Source organism: Acanthopagrus latus, chromosome 16 (genome assembly GCF_904848185.1).
Source record: "Acanthopagrus latus isolate v.2019 chromosome 16, fAcaLat1.1, whole genome shotgun sequence".
Taxonomy (NCBI): Eukaryota; Metazoa; Chordata; class Actinopteri; order Spariformes; family Sparidae; genus Acanthopagrus; species Acanthopagrus latus.
In genome coordinates this window covers 11,772,344-11,800,114 of record NC_051054.1, presented here as the reverse complement: position 1 = coordinate 11,800,114, position 27,771 = coordinate 11,772,344, and the positions used below count along the sequence as shown (strand labels likewise).

At 42.9% G+C, this 27,771-nt stretch overlaps 3 protein-coding genes across 9 annotated transcripts in view; 2 read left to right on the top strand and 1 right to left on the bottom strand.

The window, feature by feature from the left end:
- The first annotated feature begins 237 nt into the window (after nt 1-237).
- flvcr2a (FLVCR heme transporter 2a) lies at nt 238-25,016 on the top strand. 6 transcript variants are annotated; one of them, XM_037071149.1, is made up of 12 exons: nt 6,585-6,737; nt 7,609-8,260; nt 15,180-15,321; nt 16,406-16,546; nt 17,428-17,495; nt 17,736-17,839; nt 19,613-19,723; nt 20,342-20,447; nt 20,533-20,644; nt 21,075-21,139; nt 22,265-22,387; nt 23,248-25,016. In XM_037071149.1, exons 2-11 carry the CDS (start codon nt 7,664-7,666, stop codon nt 22,361-22,363), a joined length of 1,545 nt encoding a protein of 514 aa, XP_036927044.1. In that variant the 5' UTR covers nt 6,585-6,737; nt 7,609-7,663; the 3' UTR covers nt 22,364-22,387; nt 23,248-25,016. The 6 variants fall into 6 exon arrangements, with proteins under 6 accessions (XP_036927048.1, XP_036927045.1, XP_036927044.1 ...); XM_037071148.1 differs by lacking the exons at nt 6,585-6,737; nt 7,609-8,260 and adding exons at nt 9,005-9,298; nt 11,773-12,424; XM_037071153.1 differs by lacking the exons at nt 6,585-6,737; nt 7,609-8,260 and adding an exon at nt 238-852.
- erg28 (ergosterol biosynthesis 28 homolog) lies at nt 24,783-27,613 on the bottom strand. 2 transcript variants are annotated; one of them, XM_037071160.1, is made up of 5 exons: nt 27,461-27,613; nt 27,041-27,185; nt 25,930-26,020; nt 25,727-25,845; nt 24,783-25,461 (listed from the first exon to the last, which is right to left on the bottom strand). In XM_037071160.1, exons 2-5 carry the CDS (start codon nt 27,171-27,173, stop codon nt 25,373-25,375), a joined length of 432 nt encoding a protein of 143 aa, XP_036927055.1. In that variant the 5' UTR covers nt 27,174-27,185; nt 27,461-27,613; the 3' UTR covers nt 24,783-25,372. The 2 variants fall into 2 exon arrangements, with proteins under 2 accessions (XP_036927055.1, XP_036927056.1); XM_037071161.1 differs by lacking the exons at nt 27,041-27,185; nt 27,461-27,613 and adding an exon at nt 26,195-26,355.
- The window catches only part of ttll5 (tubulin tyrosine ligase-like family, member 5), a 47,529-nt gene continuing 46,856 nt past the window's right edge, over nt 27,099-27,771 (top strand). Inside the window, exon 1 of the mRNA XM_037071144.1 lies at nt 27,099-27,221. The gene's annotated coding sequence lies outside the window, so the exon portion shown is untranslated. The remainder of the gene's footprint in view (nt 27,222-27,771) is intronic.

The window sequence follows — 27,771 nt, the reverse complement described above, 5'->3', positions numbered from 1 at the left end:
GCAGTTCATACCAGGAGGGATTTAACCTTCAGATTAACATGGCCTGACTGAGGCAAGACAGCCTAAAACTAGACGTAGAGAAGTTGTGGAAACCGCATGATATAATAGATATATTATGAGAATTAATATATTTATTAATATTAATCGGCACAATTGGAAACGAAGTTCAACCGACAGATGCGACTTAGTCCTTTGTTGTTTTAAAGACATTTTAAGCGGGTTGTTGGTGCTACAAGTGGAGGCTTCTCGTTTAAACTGAAGCAGAAAATGGGAGATGATACGCACATCTCACACGACATGAGCGCACAGGATGCCAAGGGTGATGGTCCACCTTTGGGAGCGGGCGGTCCAGACGCCGGGGACCAGATTGAATGCAGCAGCATCCCGAACGGGGAGAGCGGCTCCGCAGCCACGACGCGCCTGTACAAGAAGCGCTGGGCGATCGTGTTCCTGTTCAGCTCTTACTCCCTGAGCAACGCGTACCAGTGGATCCAGTACGGGATCATCAGCAACATAATGATGAAGTTCTACAACGTGGACGCGATGGCTGTGGACTGGCTCTCCATGGTCTACATGCTGACCTACATCCCCTTCATCTTCCCGGTCACCTGGCTCCTGGATAAGAAAGGGCTGCGGGTCACAGCGCTGCTGGCCAACGCGCTCAACTGCGCCGGGACGTGGATCAAGGTGGCCAGTGCCCAACCCGACCTGTTCCTGGTGACCGTGCTCGGACAGTTCGCCAGTTCCCTCGCCGAGGTCTTCATCCTCGGGATGCCCTCCCGCCTGGCATCGGTGTGGTTCGGCGCGGATGAGGTTTCCACAGCATGCTCCATTGGAGTTTTGGGGAACCAGGTGAGTGGATCTGTTGTTCTTTGTAAGGGACACTCCCCTCGGTGAGGCAGAGAGTTGTTGATTCTCAGAGCAATTTTAGACTCAGACCGATGAATCAGATCTCTTTAATACATGCAGCATGGAGAGAAGACCCGGAGTGTTCTCTGCAGCCTTCCAAAGGTTTCTGACTTGAATACAGTGGTTACAAACTTTAGGACAGATGTTGATTACTCCTTCCCAGAACAATGACCCCCTGCTGATGTTTGTTTGGATACTGCCTTCCCCAGGCCAGTGACCACTTGCTGTTTTATTGGAATTCGACCTCATGTGACCTTTCTGACCCTTACCAGGTGAAGGTAAGGAAACAGAAACAGAAACAGAAACCTCCTGTGGTTAAAGGTGGAGGGGAATCTCACCTCCTCTCACATCCTGATTATGTTCTCTATCATACATTGCTTACAGAATTCAAAACTAAATAATTTCTCACAACTTCAAGGAAAGAGTTATTATTATTATCCTTCAATAGACTAAACCCAAAATAAGGCCCCAGAATGCAATTTGATGCTAGAAAGGTGGACGGTCCAGCCAATATAAACAAAGTAAAACAGTATGAAACTGTGTTGCATTTAAGTTCAGTTTGCATATTTTTGTTTTTTGTAGGCATAAAGAAAACCAATAAATGAAGATCTTTTACTTCTGATTAAAATGTCTTCCCCTAAAACTACATAGTGCACCTTTAATGTCAGCTCATTTCAGTAATTTATTTGGCAAGAAAATATATCTTCATTCAAAAAGTCTGAGCTGAAACTGACCTGCGTTTGATTCAACGTTTCTTCACGTTTCACATCACAGCCTCTCCAGCATCTGCTTTACACACAACACTTGGGTATTTGTTATGTTTTCTGACATCACAAATAAGGAAAGCAGGGGGAGTTTAATTCCACCCGAGGCTGTTTTCCCACTCAGTGTAACAGTGAAAACACTGATAAAACGGACTTTGCACATCTCTTTTTCCGCCTCCCTTCACATGCAGCTCAGCGTTAAGACTTAAAACTACACACATGCCTCTCCTTTTGCATTTAACAAACGAAAAGCAAATGAGATGCGGGCATATTTTTGTTCAATTCAGATTTGACTCTTGATCCACATTTAATCGAAGAACATGAAAAATATATATATAAGCATATAAGAATAGAAGTGCTCAGTATGAACCAGCTAATAAGAATCCTAGATGTAGTAACAAGGCAGTCATTGTTCATACCAGGGGGGATTTAACTTTCCAGATTAACATGGCATGACTCAGGCAAGAGAGCCTTAAAGTAGAAGTAGAGAAGTTGTGGAAACCTCATAATGAATGTAAGGAATATTATTAGATGGAAAACGTCTGTGCACTGTCACAATTGGAGATGAAGTTGTAACAAGCGAACCATGAAGACAAACTTCAGTGCCACAGACGCTGTAGTGCTCTGCTGAGTGTGATTTAACTTGATGGTAGGTGTGTCCCACTTTACAGTCACTGTCATGTCCTCTCTCAGCAGCTGGGGGGAGTAGAAGTCGGGTCATATCCACAGTGCGGGTGATAAAGGAGATTTCTGAGACAGCTCAAGTATTAACTGAACTTGTCGAGGGCGGGCCAGTCGTTCGGAATGAAGTCGGCATTTGAAGTTGTCTCAGTCCTCTGGTGAGGACAAAGGAAACCAACATCACTGACAAGTAACGCTTTCTATACTGTCACATGGACCGACAGATGCGACTTAGTCCTTTGTTGTTTTAAAGACATTTAAAGCGGGTTGTTGGTGCTACAAGTGGAGGCTTCTCGTTTAAACTGAAGCAAAAAATGGGAGATGATACGCACATCTCACACGACATGAGCGCACAGGATGCCAAGGGTGATGGTCCACCTTTGGGAGCGGGCGGTCCAGACGCCGGGGACCAGATTGAATGCAGCAGCATCCCGAACGGGGAGAGCGGCTCCGCGGCCACGACGCGCCTGTACAAGAAGCGCTGGGCGATCGTGTTCCTGTTCAGCTCTTACTCCCTGAGCAACGCGTACCAGTGGATCCAGTACGGGATCATCAGCAACATAATGATGAAGTTCTACAACGTGGACGCGATGGCTGTGGACTGGCTCTCCATGGTCTACATGTTGACCTACATCCCCTTCATCTTCCCGGTCACCTGGCTCCTGGATAAGAAAGGGCTGCGGGTCACAGCGCTGCTGGCCAACGCGCTCAACTGCGCCGGGACGTGGATCAAGGTGGCCAGTGCCCAACCCGACCTGTTCCTGGTGACCGTGCTCGGACAGTTCGCCAGTTCCCTCGCCCAGGTCTTCATCCTCGGGATGCCCTCCCGCCTGGCATCGGTGTGGTTCGGCGCGGATGAGGTTTCCACAGCATGCTCCATTGGAGTTTTTGGGAATCAGGTGAGTGGATCTGTTGTTCTTTAAGGAAAGCCTCAATAAAAAAGATCTCTTTCATTTTTATCTTATTACATTGCTATGTTTAACTATCCTTCAATGTGATAAACCCATGGCCGGATTAACCTCTTAGAGGGGCATATGTTTTCTGTGGGGCCCCGGGTGACCCCCCCCCCCCCCCCCCCCCCATCCATATCCACAGACACTGACCCCTACATGAGGACAAAACCTAACCTTGCTCAAAATTAAGAATTTGATTAAATGTAATAAACTGAGCCCAGTCTCAACCATGGATGTCGATGAAAGGTCTGATTCGTAATATAGTTGATTGTTGAGTCTCATTCCCAACTTGCACGTCTACAAACACAGAGCATCAGTCTGACAATTTAAACTTAACAACCAATACTCATCCACGAAACATATTATTGTATATATTTAAATAACGTATTGATAGAATATGCACTGTAATATCCTAGTCATATGTTGCTTTACAAACATTTAGCATCCTAACATTACTAACGTCTATGGCTAACTGATGTAACACAATATAATTTCAGAAAATGTTACCCCTTACAGATGAGGGTTAAAGATTGAATGACAGAGGAAATACTCGCTGGGAACATCTCTGTTCTCAACTAACAGGATAGATTTTGTGGCTCTTCTACAAGATTACATAATAATGCTGGACATGCCTTTGTTGACAGTGCACGCTATTGCTCTCAAACATTTCCAAGTAATCAAATAACAAATATCAGAATGACATGGAGTGAGTGAGGCAGTTGTCCGCTTCGCCCTTACATCAATCCGACCGGTTTTCTTTGCAAATTTCCAGGACGTGAGGAAGAAATATATTAGTTTAGGCTGAACCAACCAATAGTGACAGAATGTGAGTGGTGGGCTACCCAGTACCTCTTTCTTTTGTTTAAGCAGCTGACAGATCTACCTGCATGTCTATCATGGAGTACATGTGTTAAGGAGGTGAAACTAAGTAAACAGGATGCTAAATATGTCATCCTTAACTACACAGGTTGTTAAATACATCACACACCCTAAAACAATTTGCATTTGCATGAGGAGATACTTCAACATTTTGTCTATGCCTTCTGGAAGTGTGCTGGTGTGTTTTTCTGTGTGTGCTGACATGTTAAAGCTTATCTGCATATCCACAGTGTCTGCTTACCTTGATAAAGCTCATCAGGGCTCAGGGCTCATGGATTTATTTGATTTTTTTACTTGTTCGCCTATTATGAGTGGATTTGTTGAAGCACGGTGCTGTCTTCTTATTCAGCCAGAAAGCAAACACTCCTCAGCTGATGGAAGATGAAATATTCAGATCATTTTACCCAAATATAAGTTTCTACAGGAAAGCATAGAAACAACCAATCACAATTACAAGTCCTGCTTTCAAACTAAAAGCACAGAAGCATCAACAGGAAAATGGTGGTGCCATTATCAGCTGCTTTGTGTGAAGTAGTTAAGTCAGTGTTTCCACCCTAAAGGTCAACACATTTTTAAAGGGTCACAAGATAAATATGAGGGCCATGATATTTATCAGAAATGAACAAGGGAAAAATAAAGTCCTGTGACACAAATCTGTACTGTTTCTGATATTTGTGAAATACAGGATATTTTTCTCATTTTTAGGCCTCATAGTTATATTTAAATGAAACTATTTGGTGAGTATCGATGGGAAATCTCTCTTTGACAGAACTGTGAAAAACAATATTACATACCATTTGTGTAAATTCCAACATGAAATGTATCTCGTAAATTTAGCAATCGGATATGTAGGGGTTTAAAACTCAGCTGTGGTATTTACCTATGCCAATAAAGGCTACGTTTCCACTTGTGTATGTTTGATTGATGGTATGTTGGTTTGTCAGCAGGACTACACAAAAACAACTGCATGAATTTTCACAGAACTCGGACCCACTAAGCATGTTGAAGCTGAGAAAGAACAGCTCCAATTCTGTCAAAAGAGGCATCCACAGCAAGAATGAAATGCTCCTCGAAGTCAGGATGGGCTAGGGTCACACTGTGTGATAGATCGCTTTTCAGATTGTCAAACACATCCTGACACTCGGATGTCCAGTCGTCTGCCGAAAGCTTCACTTGACTAGAGCACTTTTTCTCATGCATCCTCCTTCGCCGGGTTGTGCCTCCAGTCTTTTGTTCTGAGGGGAGCTTGAAAAGGGGCCTGGCCTGCGTAGAACAGTCTTTGATGAAATGCTGATAATACAGCACCATCCCCAAGAATGACCGAATCTTCTTCTGTGAAGGGGTGACACCGTCGTTGTCCATCACGTCAGACACCTGTACCTGGCTAATGACTTCAAACTTTCCAGGGTCTGTCTGCACCCCTGACTCAGAGATGACATGCCCGAGAAATTTAACAGACCTCTGCAGAAAGTGGCACTTTTTCAGTGCAAGCTTGATGCAGTCTTCCAAAGGTTTCTGACTTGAATACAGTGGTTACAAACTTTAGGACAGTTGTTGATTACTCCTTCCCAGAACAGTGACCCCCTAATGTTTGTTTGGATACTGCCTTCCCCAGGCCAGTGACCACTTGCTGTTTTATTGGAATTCGACCTCATGTGACCTTTCTGACCCTTACCAGGTGAAGGTGGAACCTCCTGTGGTTAAATATGGTCCTTCAAGCGAGAGAACACCATCTCCAAGCGCTCAAGTGCTATCTGCACAGTTGGCCCAAAAACCAGGAGGTCGTCCAAGTAGCACAAGTCATAAGAAGATTGACTCATGTCTCTCAGTGATCTGGGGAAGCCTGTCTCTCCACAGGTCAGATCAGTTAGACCAAGTTGGAGGGGGAGATTTGCCCCACGTGAGATGTTCACTCTGCGGTTGTAGTGTCACACAGCATTGCAATTTCAACGTGCCAATCTTATCAGGCACTGTGTTACCTCTCCACCTCTCCATGTTGGAAAGAAGTGGGAAGAGGTGATGGCTGTCTCCTTCAGTGACACTACTGGGCTCAGACATGAGTTGCCAAATAGCTGAAAGTCTTTGGATCATTGTCTTTATGGCATTGCTGCCCAAGATCATGTCATGAGTCTGTCCAGGCACCATAACCATGGGGACAACCATTTTGCAATCGTACACTTCTGTTTCCACATCTGCAGAGTAACCTCTCATATCTGGATTATGCTGTAGGAAGCACTTTACAGCTTGTTCACTCAATGTGCATCCTGTAGAGCCACTGTCGATCAGCGCCTTTAAAGAGACACCTGCTGCAGTGACAGTGGTGTAGAACAAACTGTCTGACCTCTGAATTCTGTGTGTACCTTGAAATATGACAGATTTGTTAGTGGGCACGCTGAAACAGACTGACTCCAAGATTGACTCAACATCATTCATGGGAAGGACACCAATAGGATTCTCTCCATCTTCCCCTGGATGCAGATCCATTAGTTTCCCAACTGCGCAGATGGGGTGGATGTCATCTGCACAGGGCAGCCATGTCTGGAGTGTTCAGGTGAGAAACATTTGAAGCAAAGTTTCCTGTCGCCGCAGTGAGTGAGGGCAGAATGGGTTGTGTCACCACAGACAGCACATGGTTGGTTATTCAGACCTTCAGTCCTGGAGGGTTTTGATCTAGGCTGTCTGGTGGCACTAGCTTGGGTAGGAGTAGATCTGTCCAGCAGAACTTTCTCCAGCATGGCAATGACACTTTCAAGATCAGCTAAGTCTGTCAACTTGGGTGTGTGAGAGTCTTTTGGGTCAGGTGGAGGTGCCACAGTGTGGAGCATTTCAACTTTGTTCACATACACATTCTCACTGGGCCTCCTGCTCACAGCAGCAGCAGCACTGTATATTAGTTTCACCTTTTAAGTTGAAATACTGAAATAAATGAACGTTTGCACAATATTCTAATTTTATGAGTTCCACCTGTATAACTTATAGTTATTGTTAGTAGCCAGTAATGCCTCATATTCCCATATCAAAAGGGGTCCAGGTGTCTGTTTCAGTGTTTTGGATATCTAAAAGCAGTTAAACATTTGGATTTTAGCTCGTCTGTGTTTGTGAGTGTGTGATGTGCCTACTATAGCAATAAAACCAAGCTGCTACAATGGGTTCACACATTAAAAGCAAAACTCTAAACAGAGATCCATCACGTGACTACAGAGGTGGTAGACACTTGAGTCAATCAGGTATGTGACTGAGATCAGATCAACTTTGGGAAGAAAGGAGTGATAAGCAGTAATCTCCACTTTAGGAGCAGCAGGCTGTCCTGTTTACAGTCAGCATGTAAGAAATATCTGCTGGGTGGGAGGGGCGAGTCAGGTAAAGTGCCACAGTGTTAAGAGAGCACACACACAAGGAGAAATGTTTGCTCTTCTCTCCAGCTGTTGAGTGCTGCTGAAATCTGAGGTAAAAGGGAAGCGTTTCACCTGGAGCAACATGAGTTCTCAGGACGAATTTTCTCAAGATGACTGGTCTCAAACAGGAAACGACAAAACCAGGTCTGGGGATTACAAACAACCCCTGCTTCTGGGAGACAGCAGCAACACACTGGAGACTTCAGTCCAGGACAGAGCACAGCTTTTCCCCCTGATGGAGACCAGACTGTACAGGCGACGATGGCTCATGCTATTCATCTTCTGCTCCTGTTCCATGAGCAACGGCTTCATGTGGCTGCAGTACAGCATCATCGGCGACATCTTCATGCGCTTCTACAGCGTCGAAAGCATGACCATTGACTGGCTCTCCATGACCTACTGCCTCACCTACATCCCCCTCATCCTGCCCGTCACTTGGCTGCTTGACAACCGGGGCATGAGGGAGGTCATGGTGGTGGGCTCGGCCTTCAACTGCATCGGGGCCTGGATCAAGACGGGCACGGCCTCCCCTGACATGTTCGCCATGACCTTCCTTGGCCAGTTTGTGTGTTCAGTGGCTGAGGTTTATTGCCTAGGCCTCCCATCCAGACTTGCATCCCTGTGGTTTGGGCAGCAGGAGGTGTCCACCGCCTGTTCCATTGGCGTTCTGGGAACCCAGGTTTGTCTCTGTTTACTTGTCGGCCTCAGTTCATCATTTGCAGCATGTGTGTGGTGTTACAGACTTCTCAAACCGGTGGTAAAAGGACTGTATGAGTGAGTTTATCAGGCAAGCATTAACTGACCTAACTGCACTAACCTCTTTAGGCCTCATAATTTTATTTAAATGAAACCATTTGATGAGTATTGATGGGAAATCTCTCTTTGACAGGGCTGCGAAACAACATCACACACCATTTGTGTAAATTCCAATATGAAAAGCATTAGCAAATATAGCAATCAGATATGTGGGGGGTTAAAAACTCAGCTATGGTATTTACCTCCAGTGGAGGGGGAAAAAAATCACGGGATAAAGGGATATTCCGGCGTAAATTTAATCCATGGTCTAACACACCGAGACACTGAGTAAGACCCCCACTCGAGAGATCATGTTTTCTCACCGCAAGCTTATGTAGTTTTGGCAACCTCAGAAAAGACCACCTGATAACAATACACTCCAGTTTCTGACTCCATCAAAAAGCCAGTCACAGCCACAAATGATGCTCAGAACAGCACCAGACTTAAGCAACTGTACAAAAAGGGTCCCATCACATAGTTCGAGGCATCAAACCATGGATTAAATTTACGCTGGAATATCCCTTTAAACGAAATCGCTTGACCTCGAATTTACAGAAGGTGTCAAAAAAAAAAAAAAAAAAAAAAAAAAAAATCACAGCAACACAAACTTATTGACGCTCCTCTTCCATCTCCAGTGACGTTAAATAGGCCACTAATAATAGTTTTGCTGTTCCTTGTAATGCTCACTAAAATGATGCCATAGATACTAATTACACATTTATTACCGTCACTTTTACCAATCTGACAGCAAGTACAGGGGTCGATTTCCCTGACACTCCTTTTGAAAAGTGGTCTGTCCTGAGGGTGCGGTGCCCAGCCAGATGGGAGGTGACGTGCACAGTTTCGCCGTCTTCCGCTGGTACCAGTGCGTGTGTGTGAGGTGGAAGTGGCGGGGCAGTGTGTGGATGCTGCGCTGCTCCAGGTACGGTACACACCGACGCTTCTTTTCACATGTCTGGTCTTTGGTGGCGCGTCTGTTGTGGATTCTCGTGAGGGGCAGGCTGCGGGGATTTTAAAAAAAAGTTTGTTAATTATAGCGCACGAGTTGACGCGTCGTCACTTTCAGGAAGCGTAAAGTCGGGCGAGCCATAAAAAAAAACAACTGAACAGACTTTGTCGTCAAGATAATGGAGCAAAACGAGCCTCAAATCGTTTTACTGTCTGCTTATCCGACACGGCGGAGCGATTTATTGCGCTGCTTTCATGGATATCGAAGCGAACGCGATAACCGTAAAGAAATCTCGGAAAAGCCGATGAACAGACTACTGTTTAGCCTGCTCCAGTGACATCCCATGGCCGTTTGCGAGGCCGTGTTTTGTTTTGCTTAGTTTTTTTTTCCCTGTAAGAAGCCTGAGAATAGTGATAACGAAGCGTGTGTTTGGGACGCAGTTTGACTATGAGGACAGCTGTTTTGCTGCTCCTTGTCTTCCCTTCACTCCTTCCACTCACGGGAGCCAGAGAGGCGGTGTAGGTGGAGGCTGGAGACGGCAGGGGCACTGCAGCTCTACCGTCAGAGCTGTCCAGTCTCGAGCCCTTATTTAACCGCAGTTCCGTCCATTATAACTCAATATAAGAGGCAGAGATGACTTTTAATATTTTAGTTGCCAGTAATGCCTAACATTCCCTGTCCAAAGGGGTCCAGGTGTCACTTTCAGTTTTGCCTATCTAAAAGCAGTCAGACTAGGTAAAGGTCAACCTTCCCCTCCTTTTCATGTAGAACTAGAATGGCACTCAGTAGCGCGTATACCTCTGCCAAGGCCCTACAGTCCCCTTTATTTCAATCAAGGAAGACCATCATTAAATGCTCTAGACCCGGGTTTCTGTATCTGCATCAGATTAAACTCACTCATAGATGCCAGTCACCTAAACACGCCTGATTTTGTCGTCAGGATCCACTCTTTGTTCCGTGAGACATTACCGAAAAGTTCACTGAAAAGTCTTGCAGTGGTAGCCCTGCCATGGACCCCACAGTTTTTTCGTGCTGTCCCCCCGTATATTGACTGCTTTGATTCCTTAGCAGTATTAAAATCGCACCTAGACCTGCGTTTTAATAAAAACAGCATGGAAATATCACTTTCTACACTATGGGACCTTCAAGCAGGTAGTGACAGAGCATGTGTTTAAATTAAATACCATGCTGATTATGCCCATATCAATGTTATTTGTTTTCAGATCTGGTTCATGTGCATGTGACACTCTATTTTTAATATAATGACTACCTACACATCCCAGGCAGAAAACACAAGAGATCAATAACAGCATCACCCAGAAACATAAGTGTTCTGCAATGATATGTTGCTAAATAGGTTTTCTTGTTCATTTGTACAGTCACTTATTGTTGTTTCCAGAAATTGCAGTGACGTGTATAAAAAGGACCACAAGTCCTACACTCATCTGCTGATGTGAAGGTGAAAACACCTTCAAGTTAAAGCTGGAGATCAGCATTTAATTTAAAACCACACAAACAACAACAACAAAAAAACCCAAAAAAAAACAAAAAACGTGTGATGAAAAGCACAATAATAGTTTCTGACTGGACTCTATGTAAACATTTATGTTTAATCAGCTAGGAGTGGGTGTGCCAGCACACTTGGTCCAAACACAGGTGATGTAATACAAAGTGATTTGACATTAGTAAATCCAATTTTTGAACCAAAAACACTTTAATAACCAGTGTTCCTGTGGTGGGATACTGTCGCCTTGTGTCAGCACAGAGGTGTACTTCCTAGTAATACAAGAGGTGTTTCTAAAGGGAATCTTCTGTGAATTTTTAAAGATGTATTCTCATATATTGTTGAGAAGGGCTGTTGATTACTGCAAATTTAGTATTATTTGCACAAGGCTCCCAGTATTTGACCTACACGGCTACACTTTGTTTGCATTGTAATGTTTGCTAACCACAACCAACTGGGGCGTAGTTTCATGCTTTAAACAAAAATGTATTTTGAGTTTGCATTCTTTCCACATTCTTTCTGCATTATTGCATTCTGAAGACACTGCAGCTTTTGCTATGCATCAACCCCAGTGGACTTTATCTCGTCTACGTTTATGAGTGTGTGGTGTTGCTACAATGGGTTCACACATTGAAAGCAAAGCTTGTAACAGAAATCCATCACATGACTACAGAGGTAGTAATCACCGGAGTCGGTCAGGTATGTGACTGTTGGCTGAGATCAGAGCTTCCCAGCGTCACTCATTATATCTAAGCTGCACCCCAGATTCAAATTTTTGAAGGAAGGAGTGACAAGCTGTAATCTCCACTTTAGGAGCAGCAGGCTGTCCTGTTTACAGTCAGCATGTAAGAAATATCTGCTGGGTGGGAGGGGCGAGTCAGGTAAAGTGCCACAGTGTTAAGAGAGCGCACACACAAGGAGAAATGTTTGCTCTTCTCTCCAGCTGTTGAGTGCTGCTGAAGCCTGAAGTAAAAGGGAAGCGTTTCACCTGGAGCAACATGAGTTCTCAGGATGAATTTTCCCAAGATGACTGGTCTCAAACAGGAAACGAGAGAAACGGGTTTGGGGATCACCAACAACCCCTGCTTCTGGGAGACAGCAGCAACACACTGGAGACTTCAGTCCTGGACAGAGCACAGCTTTTCCCCCTGATGGAGACCAGACTGTACAGGCGACGATGGCTCATGCTATTCATCTTCTGCTCCTGTTCCATGAGCAACAGCTTCATGTGGCTGCAGTACAGCATCATCGGCGACGTCTTCATGCGCTTCTACAGCGTCGAAAGCATGACCATCGACTGGCTCTCCATGACCTACTGCCTCACCTACATCCCCCTCATCCTGCCCGTCACTTGGCTGCTTGACAACCGGGGCATGAGGGAGGTCATGGTGGTGGGCTCGGCCTTCAACTGCATCGGGGCCTGGATCAAGACGGGCACGGCCTCCCCTGACATGTTCGCCATGACCTTCCTTGGCCAGTTTGTGTGTTCAGTGGCTGCGGTTTATTTCCTAGGAATCCCATCCAGACTTGCATCCCTGTGGTTTGGGCAGCAGGAGGTGTCCACTGCCTGTTCCATTGGCGTTCTGGGAAACCAGGTGTGTCTCTGTTTACCTGTAAGCCTCAATTTGTCTTTTGCAGCGTGTGTGTGGTGTTACAGACTTCTCAAACTGGCGGTAAAAGAACTGTGTGAGTTTAGTAGGCAAGCATTAACCGAAGGAGAGCTCTATCATCTTTAACACTCTTTGCAGCATATCTCAAAGTCAGTGTCTGCCATCTCGAATGCGCGACTGTCTGTTCCCGTGAATTCTGTTTCCAGCCTTCTTCTTGAGTCAGCAGGTTTAACACAGTGAAACACTCTCACAGAAAAAACTTTGCGGCTGCCCTCCACTTCAGCTTCTAACAGCGAAAAGGATCCTAGAGAAGTGATACATGTTACAACTTGCAGAACAGACTCCTGATGTTTGCTTATATAGATGGTTTCACTTCTGATAAAATTACCTCAGGATGTCACATGTGGTATATAAAAAGTTAATGGAATTTTTATGATGTGAATGTATTTGCTCAGAGTTTACTTTTAGGGTATTTTCTAAAATGCCCACAAGATTTCCAACATAGTTAAATCTATACTGGTGTCTTTGTGCTAGCTTAATGAATCTCTCTAAATGTACGAAGAGCCTCCATCTCCTGCTTTCAAAACAAGTATTCTTTGGTTTTAACCTCAAAACACTGTCAGTAGGTTATTTTGATCCAATTACCAGAATATGTTAGAATGCTAACTTCCGCAAACTACTGACATGCTTCATCTTGTCATTTCTATAGGTTTTCAATTTCATGTTGTGACATTGCTGCAATTATGGTCCGGTTGGGTACAGGCAAAACATCCACGTGGTTAGGGTCAGGAAAAGATCAGGTTTGAGCATTTTGTGTCCTCAGTCAAGTAAATATCTTAAACTGTGTGTTATTTCTGGCATTAAACCAAAAGACACATTGACTTTGAGACAAGGGAACCAGAAGTGCAAACATGCTAACTGATTTCCGGGTCTTTGGACTCATTACTTCAGCACTCTATTTAGCTCTAACTAATTCTTTCTGTACAAGCCAATAAAAACAGCCAGTGAATGATACACAGGCACTGGCAACACTGTACATAAACATATACCATAAAAAAATGTCCGACTCCTCCGTAGCCGAACTGTTTTCCTTCAATTGAAGTCTGCCCTCTCTCACCTGCCTAAAGCCGAACACTGCATGCCGGCCATTGTCATGCCTGTTTTTGTTTGGTGCTAATGTCCCGCTCCCCGCCGCTCAAGATTGAAGAACACATTGTTGTTGATGTTTACTTGCTCAGCATGACTTTATTTCTTTGGCTCTGGTCCCTAAACATGATACTTTTAAAGTTTCAGGCTGAAGCGGTCTACATATCCCCATGGACGTTCAGAAATAGTTCACACTGAACAAAAAGCTGGTAGTATTTCCATAATGGGCTGTGATACTTTGAAGATCAAACAGATCAAGAGTTTGTGTGCCAAAAGTATCCTTGATGTGCACCAATTCAGAATGAGCTTGTTTTGCATGTTATCAACACTTGCTCTACTTATCCAAAATGCACAAAATGTTGCCATACAGTGTATTTTCTTTGCTTTCGATCTGCAGAAGAGTCAACTCTGCTGGTCCTGTTCTGTCTCTTCTTTAGTGAATGATTGTAGCTACTGTAAGATGCTTAACATCAATACAGCAACAGTATCTCTGAGTGCTGCTTAGGGAAACAGGTACAGATCGATCCATCATGCTGGCTTTAACATTCCCCGACTCGGTCTGATATATTTCTGTGCTTCCTCGCCTCACAGGTTTGTTCCTCCTTCAGGAACATGTCTTGTCACTTTCTGCCCTTTTCCCTTCTCTCACCTTACCCCTAGAGCGGCTGGTGCCCCCCCGGAATGCTCTTGAGGCTGTAGGAAGCTGAAGAAGTGGGCGCTTCTCATGTGGTATTCAAATTTGGGAAGTTTAGTACACCCCATTTGTCCCAGATCCACTAAGTGGTGAGGGTGGGAGGGGAGGGTGGTTTTTAGAATCTAAAATGTCAGACGTTGTATCCTTATGTCTAGTACATGTGTACACAAACAAGACCCCTCACAGTACTGCTACATCATAAAGCAATAGTTTTAGTTTTTTTGGTAATTCTTAAAGATATGCTTATATCCTTCATTGCAGAGTCTGAAAAAGAGATGATCAGTACCACTCTTGTAGCTGTCCGCCAAGTATAAAATTGCAGACTGCAGCTGGTTAGCTTAGCATAAAGACTGGTAGAGGAAAGTGTCCAACACATCCTCCATAAAAGTGCACAAGTTTTTACACAGAAACACGATACAATATGTTTGTAGAAGAGATATGAGAGGTGCTGTTTGGCAGATTTTGTTCTGTCATCATGCTAGGCTAAGCTAAAGGTCTCGTGGCTCTAGCTCTTTATTTACAGAGCAAATATGCAGCAAGAAAGTGAATAAGAATATCTCCTGGAGAGGCCACACTCCTGACATATTTTGAATGTCGCCAATATGTACAGTGAAAGAGCGTGTGTCGCTGACGTGCTCACAATAGCGGGTAGCCATCACTCACACATATGTCAAACAGTCAAATGCCAGATGTGAACTTAAGTTGCATCAATTTTCTCATCAAGGCACATTAAAAATCTTACCCTTTTCTACAGGCTTCTTTCTATGATTCTTTATTTCAACCTTTTTCCACTTCAACAATGACGTTTCCTTAAATGAAGTGCACTGACTGTATTTGTTTGTGTGGTCGTCAGCTGGAGGCGCAGAGTCATTTATTTAATTTCGTGCCTCTCACCCACAGATGGGTATTGCCATTGGGTTCCTGATCCCACCCATCCTTGTGCCGAATGTGGACGATATGAATGAGCTGGCGTACCACATCAGAGTCATGTTCTACATCAGCGCAGGAGTGGCCAGCGTCATCTTTATCCTCGTGATCATCGGTAAGATGATTATTCACATCCACAGGCTCGTCGAGTGAGTAAAGGGCCTGTCAGGTCTCCTTTTTGCTCACTCACGCAGTAACAGCGCCTTTCAATGTCATATAACTCCCACAGTCATGGTTGTAAAAATACATAAAGCAAAGAGTGATCCTGACAGGTTGTGTTTTCCAGTGGTCGAGACAGTGACTAAACTGTTATCTAAGTCCCCTCGCCCCTCACAGTAATGCCACCAGTGTTTTATATTTTTAAGTTGTCATTGTCATGATATTTTTAGATGAGAACACAAGTTGTTCTCCAGAAGGATTTTTGCAGGATTAGATGTCATCGTCTGACGCACAGTTGTATTCATGTTTATAAGGTAGAGCTTCTGATCTGGTTGTTGGGCTGCTCCTCAGGCAGCACTGCCAGAGAGCTGCGTCTCCCTGAGATGTGCTTTCTACCGAAAACTCAAAACCGCAGTTCACTGGAAGAGCGGCTGCAGTAATTGCTCTAATTGTCCACCTTTTGATGAGATGCGTTTGGACATGATGTGAAATACAAGGAGAAAGTCAGGGGAGTTATGGAAATGTTTTATCAGCTCTGTGAAATCCTCCTTTCACATCCACAGTCAGAGAAACACACTAATGCTTCACCAATTCAGTTAGAATGCTCTTTAATGTATCTATATACATTTTTTAAAAGGTAAAAAATTGGTTTCATAGAACATCAATGATTATTAACATTATTGTTTGTTTAGGGGACTTAGAGCGGGTGTCTCACACAGTTGATTCTTAGCCAGCTGGAACAAACAGAGTAACTGAATTATCTTTTATTGGAATGTCCAATACTGGTTTGCTGTCATGTGCAAGAATGATCATACGCACGCACACATGTGCACACTTACGCACGCACACACACATTTGGCTGCCACTGTCACTGCTCCTGCTGTCAGAATGACCTTTGGCTTCACACTGATCAGAGAACAGATGACACACTGCCACATCAACACGCCTAATGAAAGGACTGTTTTCCTCCCTCTGATAAATTTCTTCAATCCCAGACAAACACACAAACTCAATGAACTGTTGTGTGTTTTGTTTTCCAGTGTTTCAAGAGAGACCAGAGATCCCCCCCTCCCAGGCCCAGGCTCAGGCCGGGAACATCCCCCCTGACGAGTACTCGTACACAGCTTCTATCATGAGGCTGCTGCGCAACAAGCCCTTCATGCTCCTAGTGCTCAGCTATGGTGGGTCCCTTCTTGATGCCTTCCACAAACAGAGTGGGACAGGAGACTTGTACTGTCTAGCTTGCTTTAGTTTTCATAGGAATGCAACATGTAATGAGATCATTAAGATAGCTGTGAAGGAAGTGTCATAAAGGTGCCTTGATTACGTCATTGTTGAGGCCACTCCCACCCTCCAACATCCCTTATCTTCTTACAAGAGTAACAAATATGAAAAAGCCTGCAGTTCAGGCCATCACAGTTATATCTGTGGAAATCCCCAGTCTTTATCAGCTTATGGATGCATGTGTCATCATAACACATGACTTCAATTGACTGCAACACAAGTGACATCTCAAAAAAACCTTTAAATCAATGCAACACGCCCTCAGCAGACGTCCAGTCTACTGCGGGCGTGTTGCATTTAGATGTTGAGATGTCACTTTTTGCTCAAAGGTCACTACTTAATGAAAACAATGTTAATGATTCATTAATCCACAAACCTTGTTGTGAGCAGTTCCACGTAGGAGCTATTTTCTTTTTTCCTGAACTACACACACCAAGGTTATCACCACACGCAGAAGTAAGCTTACATGCACTCACGGATGAGAGGCTAGTTAACCAAGCAAACCAACTGAGCGCATTTTACAGCCCAGCCAATTAAGTACCCTGTTTGACTTTTGGGTGAACCATCCTTTTAAGGTCCTTGAACCTGGAGACATTTTATATGTCGCTCCAGTGTGAACTTACTTTTGGCAGAAAAATAATTAAAAGGACTGACGGCTGCTATAAACTTGATGTGTGAGGTTGTCTGCCGTGTTTCAAGGGGGCTGTGTGAGGTCCCATCTGGACCTTTTAATCACCCTACAGGTCTTGTCAAAATAGATTCTGTTTGTCGTCCGCAGGGCTGAATGTTGGCTGCTTCTATGCTGTCTCCACACTGTTGAATCGGATGATCATTGAACACTATCCCGTAAGTCCCAGCGTGTCTGCTCTGCCGCCTGCTACTGTCTTATGTGCTTTATTTCCAACCACATAAGCTTTTTTTTCCACCTTATTTGTTTCTTTCTACATCCCTTCACCATCCCTTCCTGCTGCTAAGTGTCAGATAACCGGGGATTGTTAGGGCTCAGAGCTTTGAGGACACGATAACAATGTCTCAGGTGTTTTTTGGTGACGGTTTAACCATAAATGTCAATGTTTTTCCTCCCAGGGTGAAGAGGTGAATGCTGGGAGAATTGGTCTGACAATTGTTGTTGCTGGTATGGTCGGCTCGCTCATATGTGGCATTTGGCTGGACAAGACCAAAACCTACAAGTAAGACATTTCCGTAGGAGGTCATAAAAAATGCCAGACTGAGCTAATGCAATGCATCAGGGAACGACAAAAAAAGTCTTCAGGCAAATAAGTCTGTGACCTTAGTCTGCCTCATAGACATTAACATTATTTGGAATTGGTTTTTCAAACTCACTGCCATGACCTCTGAAAGGTAGTGCTTCGACATTTTTTTTTAGTCTTAAGGGTAAACAGTCACTCTTGCTTGCTGCAGTGTTGTCGATGCTTTGAAACATGGGCTCTCTGCACGGACTATCTTTTAAAGCATCCCTTCACAGGGAGATGTCCATGTGAATTAAAGCTTTTGTTCAAAGTGGGCACGAATGAGAATCCAGCGGAAGTGAGTTTTATATCTGAAGTCCCTCTCTGCTTATCTGAACTGACAGGCTATACTCTGCTGCTCCTCCCGGGTTGCTCCTCAGGCCTTGTGCCAGCACATTAAACATTGAAAATGCTAATGATTCATTCTTAAAAGTGTAAATATCTGATTAGTATCTAATTATTGATGCTTTATTTGTGTCTTGACTAAGCATATCAATGCCATCCTGAGAATTAAAACTTACCTTGTTTTCGGAGTCCTGGATGTCTCTGCCTCCAGGGATCTGGCATGCAAACTATTATGACTGGAAAAAAAATTCCTCGACCCTCAGATGCCGCACATGCCATCAGAATGCGTCGCTGCCAAAGCAGTCATGTTGTTGACCCTCACACTCCTATTGTCCCATGTGGGAGAGAGTCGGAGGACTAAGTTATATTAACAAAAATGTTGTGCAGCGGGATTTCACGCGTGGTTGTGTACGTGAGAGAGAGCTTCACCGGAGTAAGCCTGTTTGTGCAGATGACCTTAGTCTTAACAAGGTGCCATCAGTGACTCAGCTATACTGTGTCATGCAGTGAGGGATTTTATTTCAAGTGAAACATCAATCTGGAAAAATATGCGACACAAAAAATCTGACTTATTGTCATAAAAATAAATTTGAATTTAATCTCTTGCAGTGGTAGACACTGAGGATATTTGGAGGCATTATTCCTGCTGTGCTGTAACATGAATCATGCAAATGTAATAGATGAACATGATATGATGTATGTTTGGAGATGGTCCCACTGCTCCAAGTTAAACCTGCGCCTGTTGTGCCTGTCAGAAGGTAATTTCGATACACAACCCCGATTCCAAGACGCTGTGTGACACACAAATAAAAATGAATTTGTATAATCTATTCAATTGAATGTTTCCCCCCCATCAACTTCATTTGTTTTGTTATAATTCTGCGGCTGCTTATTCTGATACACGCGACTGTTTTATTTAAAGTTTACACAGCATCTCAACTTTTCAACAATCAGGGTCATATTAACAGTTCGCAATATATAGAGACGGCATGCATCATATGACCACCAGCACCCAAATGATTATCAGAATGTATGCTATAATTGAAGAAATCACTGTAATTCTCTGGCATCCAGGCCACACTTTAGGTCTTTGACAAGTTTGTACAGAAAACCTCCCCTGGTTAGTAATGATGAAAGTATTTCTTTGTCCTGATCAGCTTTGGCAGGCTCGCAGCAAACGTGAGCCAGGTCACAAGATTGAGAGTCTTATACATTCATGGAAAGTCAGATTATGTTGGATTTCTAAGTTCCTAAGTCTTGAGGGTTAAGTTGAGCAAAGCAGCATGTGTAACCCACAAACAGTGCGTGCTGTTCGTTAATCACTTTTCATGCCACTTAATGATTGGTATTCATCTCCTGTCTCCGCAGACAAACCACCTTGGTCGTCTACCTCCTCTCTCTGATTGGGATGCTGGTCTACGCCTTCACCCTCAACCTGGGTCACCTGTGGGTGGTGTTTATCACAGCTGGAGGTCTAGGGTAGGTTACCTTCGTTGTGTAAGGCCACAGAGGTCCTGTTAGCTGCGGCAGGTTACTAGCCAACATGCGATAACCTTGTATCTCATCAGTTTCTCATCATTTGGTTTATTTGAAGGGAACTCTTTTGCTCGGTGGAAGTTTAGAGTGGCTCGTTATTGTTTTGCCTTTTGAATTTGTGAGCCAAAAAGCATTTTCCCCATTATTCCAGTGAAGCTGTAAGTAGTTCGTGTTTCTTTGCGTTTCTCTCATCTCGCATTAGACCCACTGTGTCAAAGCCAAAACTAACGCTCCTCTGTTTCACCCCCACAGTCCACGTGCTTTTTGTCCCCACAATTATTGCTATTTATGGTAAGCTGATTATGCCCATAGCTGGTTTCCATAGCAATTCCTTTTCATTCCTGAAAGCCAGACAGGATGTATTATATAGCAATTTACACTTGGCCTACTTTTGAATTCGTGGCGCTGTTGGGATGAAAACTACTGCAGAACACACATCTTCAATGAAGCCTCAGATATGACCGTCAGTGCCTCTCTGTCTGTCTGTCTGTCTGTCTGTCTGTCTGTCTGTCTGTCTGTCTGTCTGTCTGTCTGTCTGTCTGTCTGTCTGTCTGTCTGCAGCTTCTTCATGACTGGATATCTACCTCTGGGCTTTGAGTTTGCCGTAGAGCTCACCTATCCAGAATCAGAGGGAACCTCATCTGGGCTGCTCAACTGTTCAGCGCAGGTCAGTAAATGTTAACTCTCAAAGAAGAGACAGGCTGAACACACATGACAGAATAGAAAATATCATTTATTTTCTCTCCTTCCAGATCTTTGGAATCATCTTCACCATCTCCCAAGGGAAGATCATAGATAAATGGGGCACTCTAGCGGGGAACATCTTCTTGAGTATCTTCCTCCTGATAGGAACAGTGATTACAGGTAAGATATTAACCTTTCCTGTAAAACAAGAGTGAACATTGAACTCGTGTCAGCAGCTGTCGACGTGTAGGCACGTGATTTTAAGGGGAACTTCAAACATGTTGTGAGTTTGAGAAGTTGAGTGTGGTGCTTTAAATTGTGTTTACACTCCTTGAGTTACACGCAGCAGTCCTATCTTTCAGAGTGTAAGGTTGCCACCTAGTGACGGAATTATGAGTCACTATTTGTTAGATAAAAAAATTCAATAAACTGATGCTCTTTTTATATAAAGCACCAAATGTACTCTTTCTTTATTAAAATACCATATTTTCTAAGGTTAGGGTTAGAAAGAAGAGATTTAACACTGTTTTCTATATTTTAAGTTTGAATAAACGCAGAAACCATAACTGCCCAACGCTAAATGATTCCCGCTCTGCCGTGTTCATCTCAGGGTTCATCAAGTCTGACCTCCGACGACAGAAGGCCAACCTTAAGGCCGAGGTGCAGACGGCGAGTGTGAGTATTTCTGTGTGTGTTACACGAAGGCGTGGGTGGGATCTTCACATCCTAGTGGAGAGGGAATGTGTCAGGTGCCGCCCCGGCTCAGCACTGTACGCTCTGTCCTCACACTGCTGCAGACACCGCTGAATGCAGGGGCTGCACTGCTGCGCTGGTGGAAACTTTCTCTCTAAACTCACTAAAAACATCCTCTACTCTCAAACGCTGTCTTGCAGAAAGCGCAATTCGGCTTTGTCTGGCAGCTCTCTGACTTGCTCTAACAGCATGTTTATTATCGTTTGCCGCAAAGTCCCAAACACGTTTGAACTTGGACAAAGACGTGCTTTGTAAAGCTTTTTATAAAGTTTTACAAATCACTTTAACAATCTGATAATATGACACCAAAACCCACTATTAATGAGTCAAATCGAGGTTAATTTATTTAGTTATTCTAGGACGCACATCATCAAAAACAAATGCATCTTTCTGTGCTCCCATTTAGGTAACATATCACAAAGGAAGACTTGGTGAAACTCAGTGGCCACCGGCCGCTCAGAATCACCTTTGAATTTTTAACAATGAACAAAATCTTACTTGACATTGCGTGTCTTCTGCTGCTCGCTCGCTGCCTTGTGTAAAAACAAGCTTGGGACCCCCTCCTGTCCTTTCCTGTCCTCTCTCGGTTCATACTGTTCCACTCCTAACAACATGAACGCGGCTAAAATGGAAAGCTCCTGTAACACTCCTGCACTCTAACAAAACTTAAATAAGGGTTAGGGTTAGTTGTTTGATTATTGAAGCTGTTTTTACTAAATTGTTAGAAACCAACAAACAATACAGGCACAGCAGTTGGAAATGAGCTGTAATAGGTCAATAAATGTGACATATTTAAATCGATGATGCCAGACAAATACTCATGATACATTTTTTTTTATCAAGGTTACATCATATTAAGCATGTTATACTGCATATTCTCCTCACTAATGGCTTTGGAGCACAGGTAGCACGCAGTATTAGCTGGGTGTGTAGGTTTCGGTAGGGGGCAGTCTGGTGTTGGTGGTGGTGTGGTATGGAGGACATGGTAAAGGATGAGGCGGCCCCTCTGGGCCCCTCAGAGGTGTGACAACCAAGCTATCGTTCCAGCCTACAGGCTCCGTGACATCGGTTCAGGACTACGGGGCCACAGCATGCAGCGGCGCACACAAAAGGGCCAGTCTTGACATAAACCTACAACCTCACTAGAACCAAAAGCGCACACCTGCTCAGGTAGGGGCACACACTCTATGAAGCTTTAATAGCCAGTCAAAATTTACCACGAGCAAACACACAAAACAGACGCATATGGCGGCAAACAAACTTTGAACGAATCTGCCAACATTCAACAAAACTGTTACAAATTGTCAAAAACCAATATTGTGTTTCAACCTACAAAGATAATAGAGGAATCCTTGCATTTTTAAGCCTGGACCATATATTTACATATTTTAGTGTATAAATGATGCCTGGGGTTCATGACAAAAGGTCTTGCTCTGGAGGAACTGTTTCTGAAATCAGACACAATAACAATCAGATCCTATCGGTGGAAAAACAAGCATGTGAATAATTACGCTGCAGCCATTGCAGTCTGTGCCTCAGCTGCTGACTGAGGCAACCTACTCCGCTGATTCTAGACACTTTGGAGTAATTTTGACACCAGATCATGGAAACACTCTTCACAACAGCAGTGCTGGTATAAAACTTAAGGTTATTTCTACTGAACTGCAATATGTTCTTCACCCTCAGCTCTGAAACAGGTTCACCTGCTGTAACCGTGGATCATACTGGGATTACGACCTCCAGTAAAACTCAAAATGAAGATGAAATTAATATTTAAGAAAAAAGATACCTTGCAGTGTTTTTTGTTGTTGATACTGTACACATGCTGTTGCTCTCATCAAAAACATTTTTTAAAGGTAAAATTTGAAAGTGATATGACATTATTGGTGAACAGTTAATGATAATGTATTGAATAAGTGTATTGTACGATTGTCCTTCTCAAATGATGTGACGAGGTGAAAAAAAACGCAACTTGTCCTCATGTGCTTTTCAGTGTGATTGTAACCGCCGTCCGTTCTCATCCTTTGCAGGATGTGACAGCTGATCTGGAAGGAGGCGCCACTCCAAATGAAATCCTGAATGAGAGGAAGTTATGAGGACAGATGCTCCTTCCGTCGAAGACACCAGGCACAGATACAAACATAAATACTGACAAAATGCATAAACATGCACACACGGCCAGGGAGGGAAAAAGGCTACTGTGAAGAGTGATCACATGTAAACTGACCTTCACTGAGCAGCCAAAGAACCAGCAGACATGCAGCGTATTTGTACTTGATTATACTGCAACATGATGTACTGTATGGACACCAGAGAGACACACTAATATCCGAAGTGCACCTTAATTCATCCCAAAGCAAGCACAAGTGAATCAAGCACAAGGGGAACACGCTTGAAGTGTTTTTTACATTACAATCCATTGTGGGCATTTTACATGTCTTGTCAGTGCAATGCAACCGCCTCTAATGACTCTGACTTTGTTTCCTGAGCTTTTACTGTCCCTCTCTCGTTAGTGTTAGCATAATGTTCTACGTATCTGATGCAACACTGAAACCGTGAGTATTTCCTGATGTTTAGAGTTTTGTTAAATGCAGTCTGTGACCTGTTTTGCTGCTGATTATGAATACGATTGATGCTGTGCATCTGAGTACACTTTGGAGGGCCGGTTTTGTCCTTGTTCTGCTGTAAACACAAGACACTTGGTGATGATTGTCTGGACCGACACTCAAGAGCAGCACTAGACATGATGGGAGTATTAGGCTAATGAATCTACTGTAGTTGTCCGTTTACACAAGAAAAAAGTTTTTATGTACAATACTATTCATTTGTTACTGAGAGATGTAGTTCACGCAGTGTAACCCGTGTTGATACAGTTTGTCATCATGTTATACTTGATGTTTTGTGACTAGTTTTCTGTTATTGTCTGTATTTATAGTGATTATGTGATTTTGATCAGTGCCAGTTACATTTAACAGTGCTGTGAAAATGTTTCCACACACCCAGGGTTTTTAAACCTTTTGTCTCCCATTAATTAATTCTCATTGTAGTTCAAGTTAGACTCTAGATCAGTCTAGTGCAATGGTTTTCAAACTTTTTGTGCCAAAGGCACACCAAAGTATCTACTAATAACAAATTACTTTTGAGATATTAACAAAATGATTCATTTGATACTTAAAATTTTATAAAAGCAACACCTGCATTAAAACCAAACAGTTCGATTAATTACAAAGTACTGTGGTTTCCTGTAGGTATTTTTAAGGGTATACAATTTGCCTGTGTATTATGAAATGAATGCATACAAATTACTGATATGATCAAATAAAAACTCATTCATCCCTTGTTGTATATATTATTAACATATAGATGCAATAAAATCCCACAGCACACCGGAACTTACCATTTGGGAACCAGTGGTATAGAGACTGAAACGTTCTTCTTTTTAAAAACCCTTCTCTTAAACCCAAATATGAGATCTGAGCAGCACAGAATATTAGATGTTTGTTAAAAAAACTGCACAAAACGCAATAACGCCCTTGGAAACAAGAAGTCTCACACTGTAATCAAATCATTTCATTTTTTAAAATGTTTTATAGGATAATCACTGTGCTTAAATTTAAAGGGTGTACAAACTTTTCACAGCACAGAATCAACAGCGAGAATCATTTCTGATATACTTGTTTGTGATACTTTGTAATGAAGAGCATAGTTTTATACTGTACATCTGAGGTCTTTGGTAAATCATGAATTAAAAAAGGACAGGAAGCGGTGGTCTGGTGAAATAAAACAACATTGAACAACATCAACATTCTCAAAGAAATCTCTGCTTGAATCATTTCACTCGGCAACACCACAGCTGTAGCCACAACTGCAAAACTTTAAAACCAAGCAAACATACAAAAACCAAAAACTCCCTTTACTTATGAGCACAGACGCAAAAAGGATGATTGTAATTCAACAAGGAAACATTTATCACAATTGTCAAGTTGAAAGTAAAAAAACCAGGGCAACATCGGGAACAGATGGAGATGTACATAGGCTATAGTAAGGAAGTTAAATCTGAATCTCATGTTCTTCAAGGCAAAAAGCAGCACCCTGTGACCAGTCACAAGTGTCTGATGGTCACTGTGAAGGTGCGTTTGATGGGGTGCGGCAAAATTAGTTGCGCTTCTTCTGTCGTGCTCCGACTTCCTCCTGTGACTCTGGAATACACTGGAATCCAATCAGCATTCCTAGGATAGAGAAACCTACAACAACATGTGACAATGCTATTAATTAAAAAAAATAAATAAATAAATTAAAAAAAAAAAAAAAAAAAAAAATTATATTTATATATATATATATATATATATATATATATATATATATATATATATATATATATATATATATATATATATATATATATATATATATATATATATATATATATAAAAATAAATACCTTCTACAAACTGGAATGTCTTTGTTTGAGGGGTAATATCAACATATAACCCATCCCTCCTCACTTACTTGCCACAATGAGAGGTGCCATGACCCCGATGGTCAGAGGGGCAGTTTTGTAGATGAAAGCTTCAGACAGGAAGTGGCCCAGCGCCAGCACAAATGTCCATAGGGTGATGTGATACAGCCTGCGGGAGCCAGTAGGACAGACAGTGAGAACACATGAAGACTGCAGACGTGAACAAGGTGCAGGAAGTGAGAAGCCGTCTTACGTTTTGTTCTGGATATCAATGGCACAGGCACAGCGAATGATCGACGACAGCAACGTCCAAATACCAAATGTTCGAGCTTGGAGGCCATTTACTAAGGAAACGTGAAGAAATGAAAAAAATCAGGAATGCAGGAGTTGGAATAATAATCTTAGGACACAGCCACCTGTATATCCAAAGGAACAGAAACAGAGGAGGGTAAATCTGCCTTAATCAGTTAACTGACTGGGCACAGACAAAATATTTCAATCTGATATAGGCTTATCACCAAAACATTTGTCACGATGTTGGCGGTCAGTTCCATTGTTTCCTTTTTGCTTTATAAGGTTCATCCTCATGTGTCATGTTGTGTTATTTCCCTTCTTTGTCTTGTTTTCTCTCCCTTGGGCTGTACTGATCAGTTTCACCTGTCCCTGATTAGCTTGCTGTGGATTCAGTGCATGTGTTTTCCCCTTTCTGTTGTCAGTTTGTCGGTGTTTGCTCTGTTTTGGTTCCTCATGCTTCATCTGCGTTCCCGCCTATGCTCCCTTCTGTTTGTACTTAGTTTAGTTTAGATTTTAAATGTTTTTGTGTTTCACTGCTTTTGTTTTGTTTCTACTTTGGCCTGTTTTTCTTAGTGTTCGCCACCTGCCTGCTTTTTGTTATCAACTTTTCATCGAAGCTTGCTTGTTTTTGTTCCACCACTTGCCTGCCTGAGGTCTGCATTTGGGTAATTTTATTTATTTATTTTTTATTTATTTATTTATATATATATATATATATATATATATATATATATATATATATATATATATATATATATATATATATACCTTTAGAGAATAATACCTGAAATGTCAATGCTCTCTGGTGGACAATGTAAGTTTTTTAAAAGACCTCAAACAACAATTTAAAATTGCAATTTCACGTGACTTATCAGATAGCAATATTGTGATGATTGTAGCAGAAAATTACCAAAATGCAGACCTCAGGCAGGCAAGTGGTGGAACAAAAACAAGCAAGCTTCGATGAAAAGTAAGTATGTAAGATGTGTTTTGAGAGATAACAAGTCTTGACCACTTAAAAAAATCATGGTGACATTATTATGATACTTTGTCGAGCTGTCATGTCTCACCAAACTCTGGCGTGCCCGTGTAGAGCTTCTCTGACAAAAAGCTGTGATCTCTGAAACTCTGCACGGTGTTTCCCATCGCGATGACGGACACCATCAACAACCAGCTCCGCAGGACGTTCAGAAAGCGACTCATGTTTTCAGTCACCTGTCAGAGAGGAGAAGTCAAGTCTGTTCAGTGCAGGTAAACAACTTCAAACTGAGGGACGGCGGAAGTGTAGCTGGAGTTTGTTACAGACAGGATAGCAGGTGTCTCCTCGCATGTTACCTGACTGACACATTACAGTGAGGCTGTCTGCAGCTAGCAAGTGGTCTTCAATAATAACCAACGTGACATAACAGGCTAACGCTGCTGTACCTCTAATACAATTAACGAGCTTGTAATGATAAAAAAAAAACAACATGAATAGCGCACATATTTACCCGTTTGCATATGTCACTGCAGTGTCAACATGCTCCTAAGAGTAAAATAAGAAGTACTGCATACAAAACAACAAAGTAGGACTCGAGCCAAACGAGTACGATGTTACATTCACAATAGTAAGTCTGTCAATATCGGACTGTGGGGATGACCAATAACAGATCTGAAACATGGCTCCATCCAATCGTACCATTCATATGATTGGCCCGTACGGGCGCTCAGATCCCGCCCACTTTGTCCCACAGCCAATGACAACTAAGGAACGTGGTCACCTGTAGGCGTAGGGCTACGTACAAACAAAGAGTGCATGTGG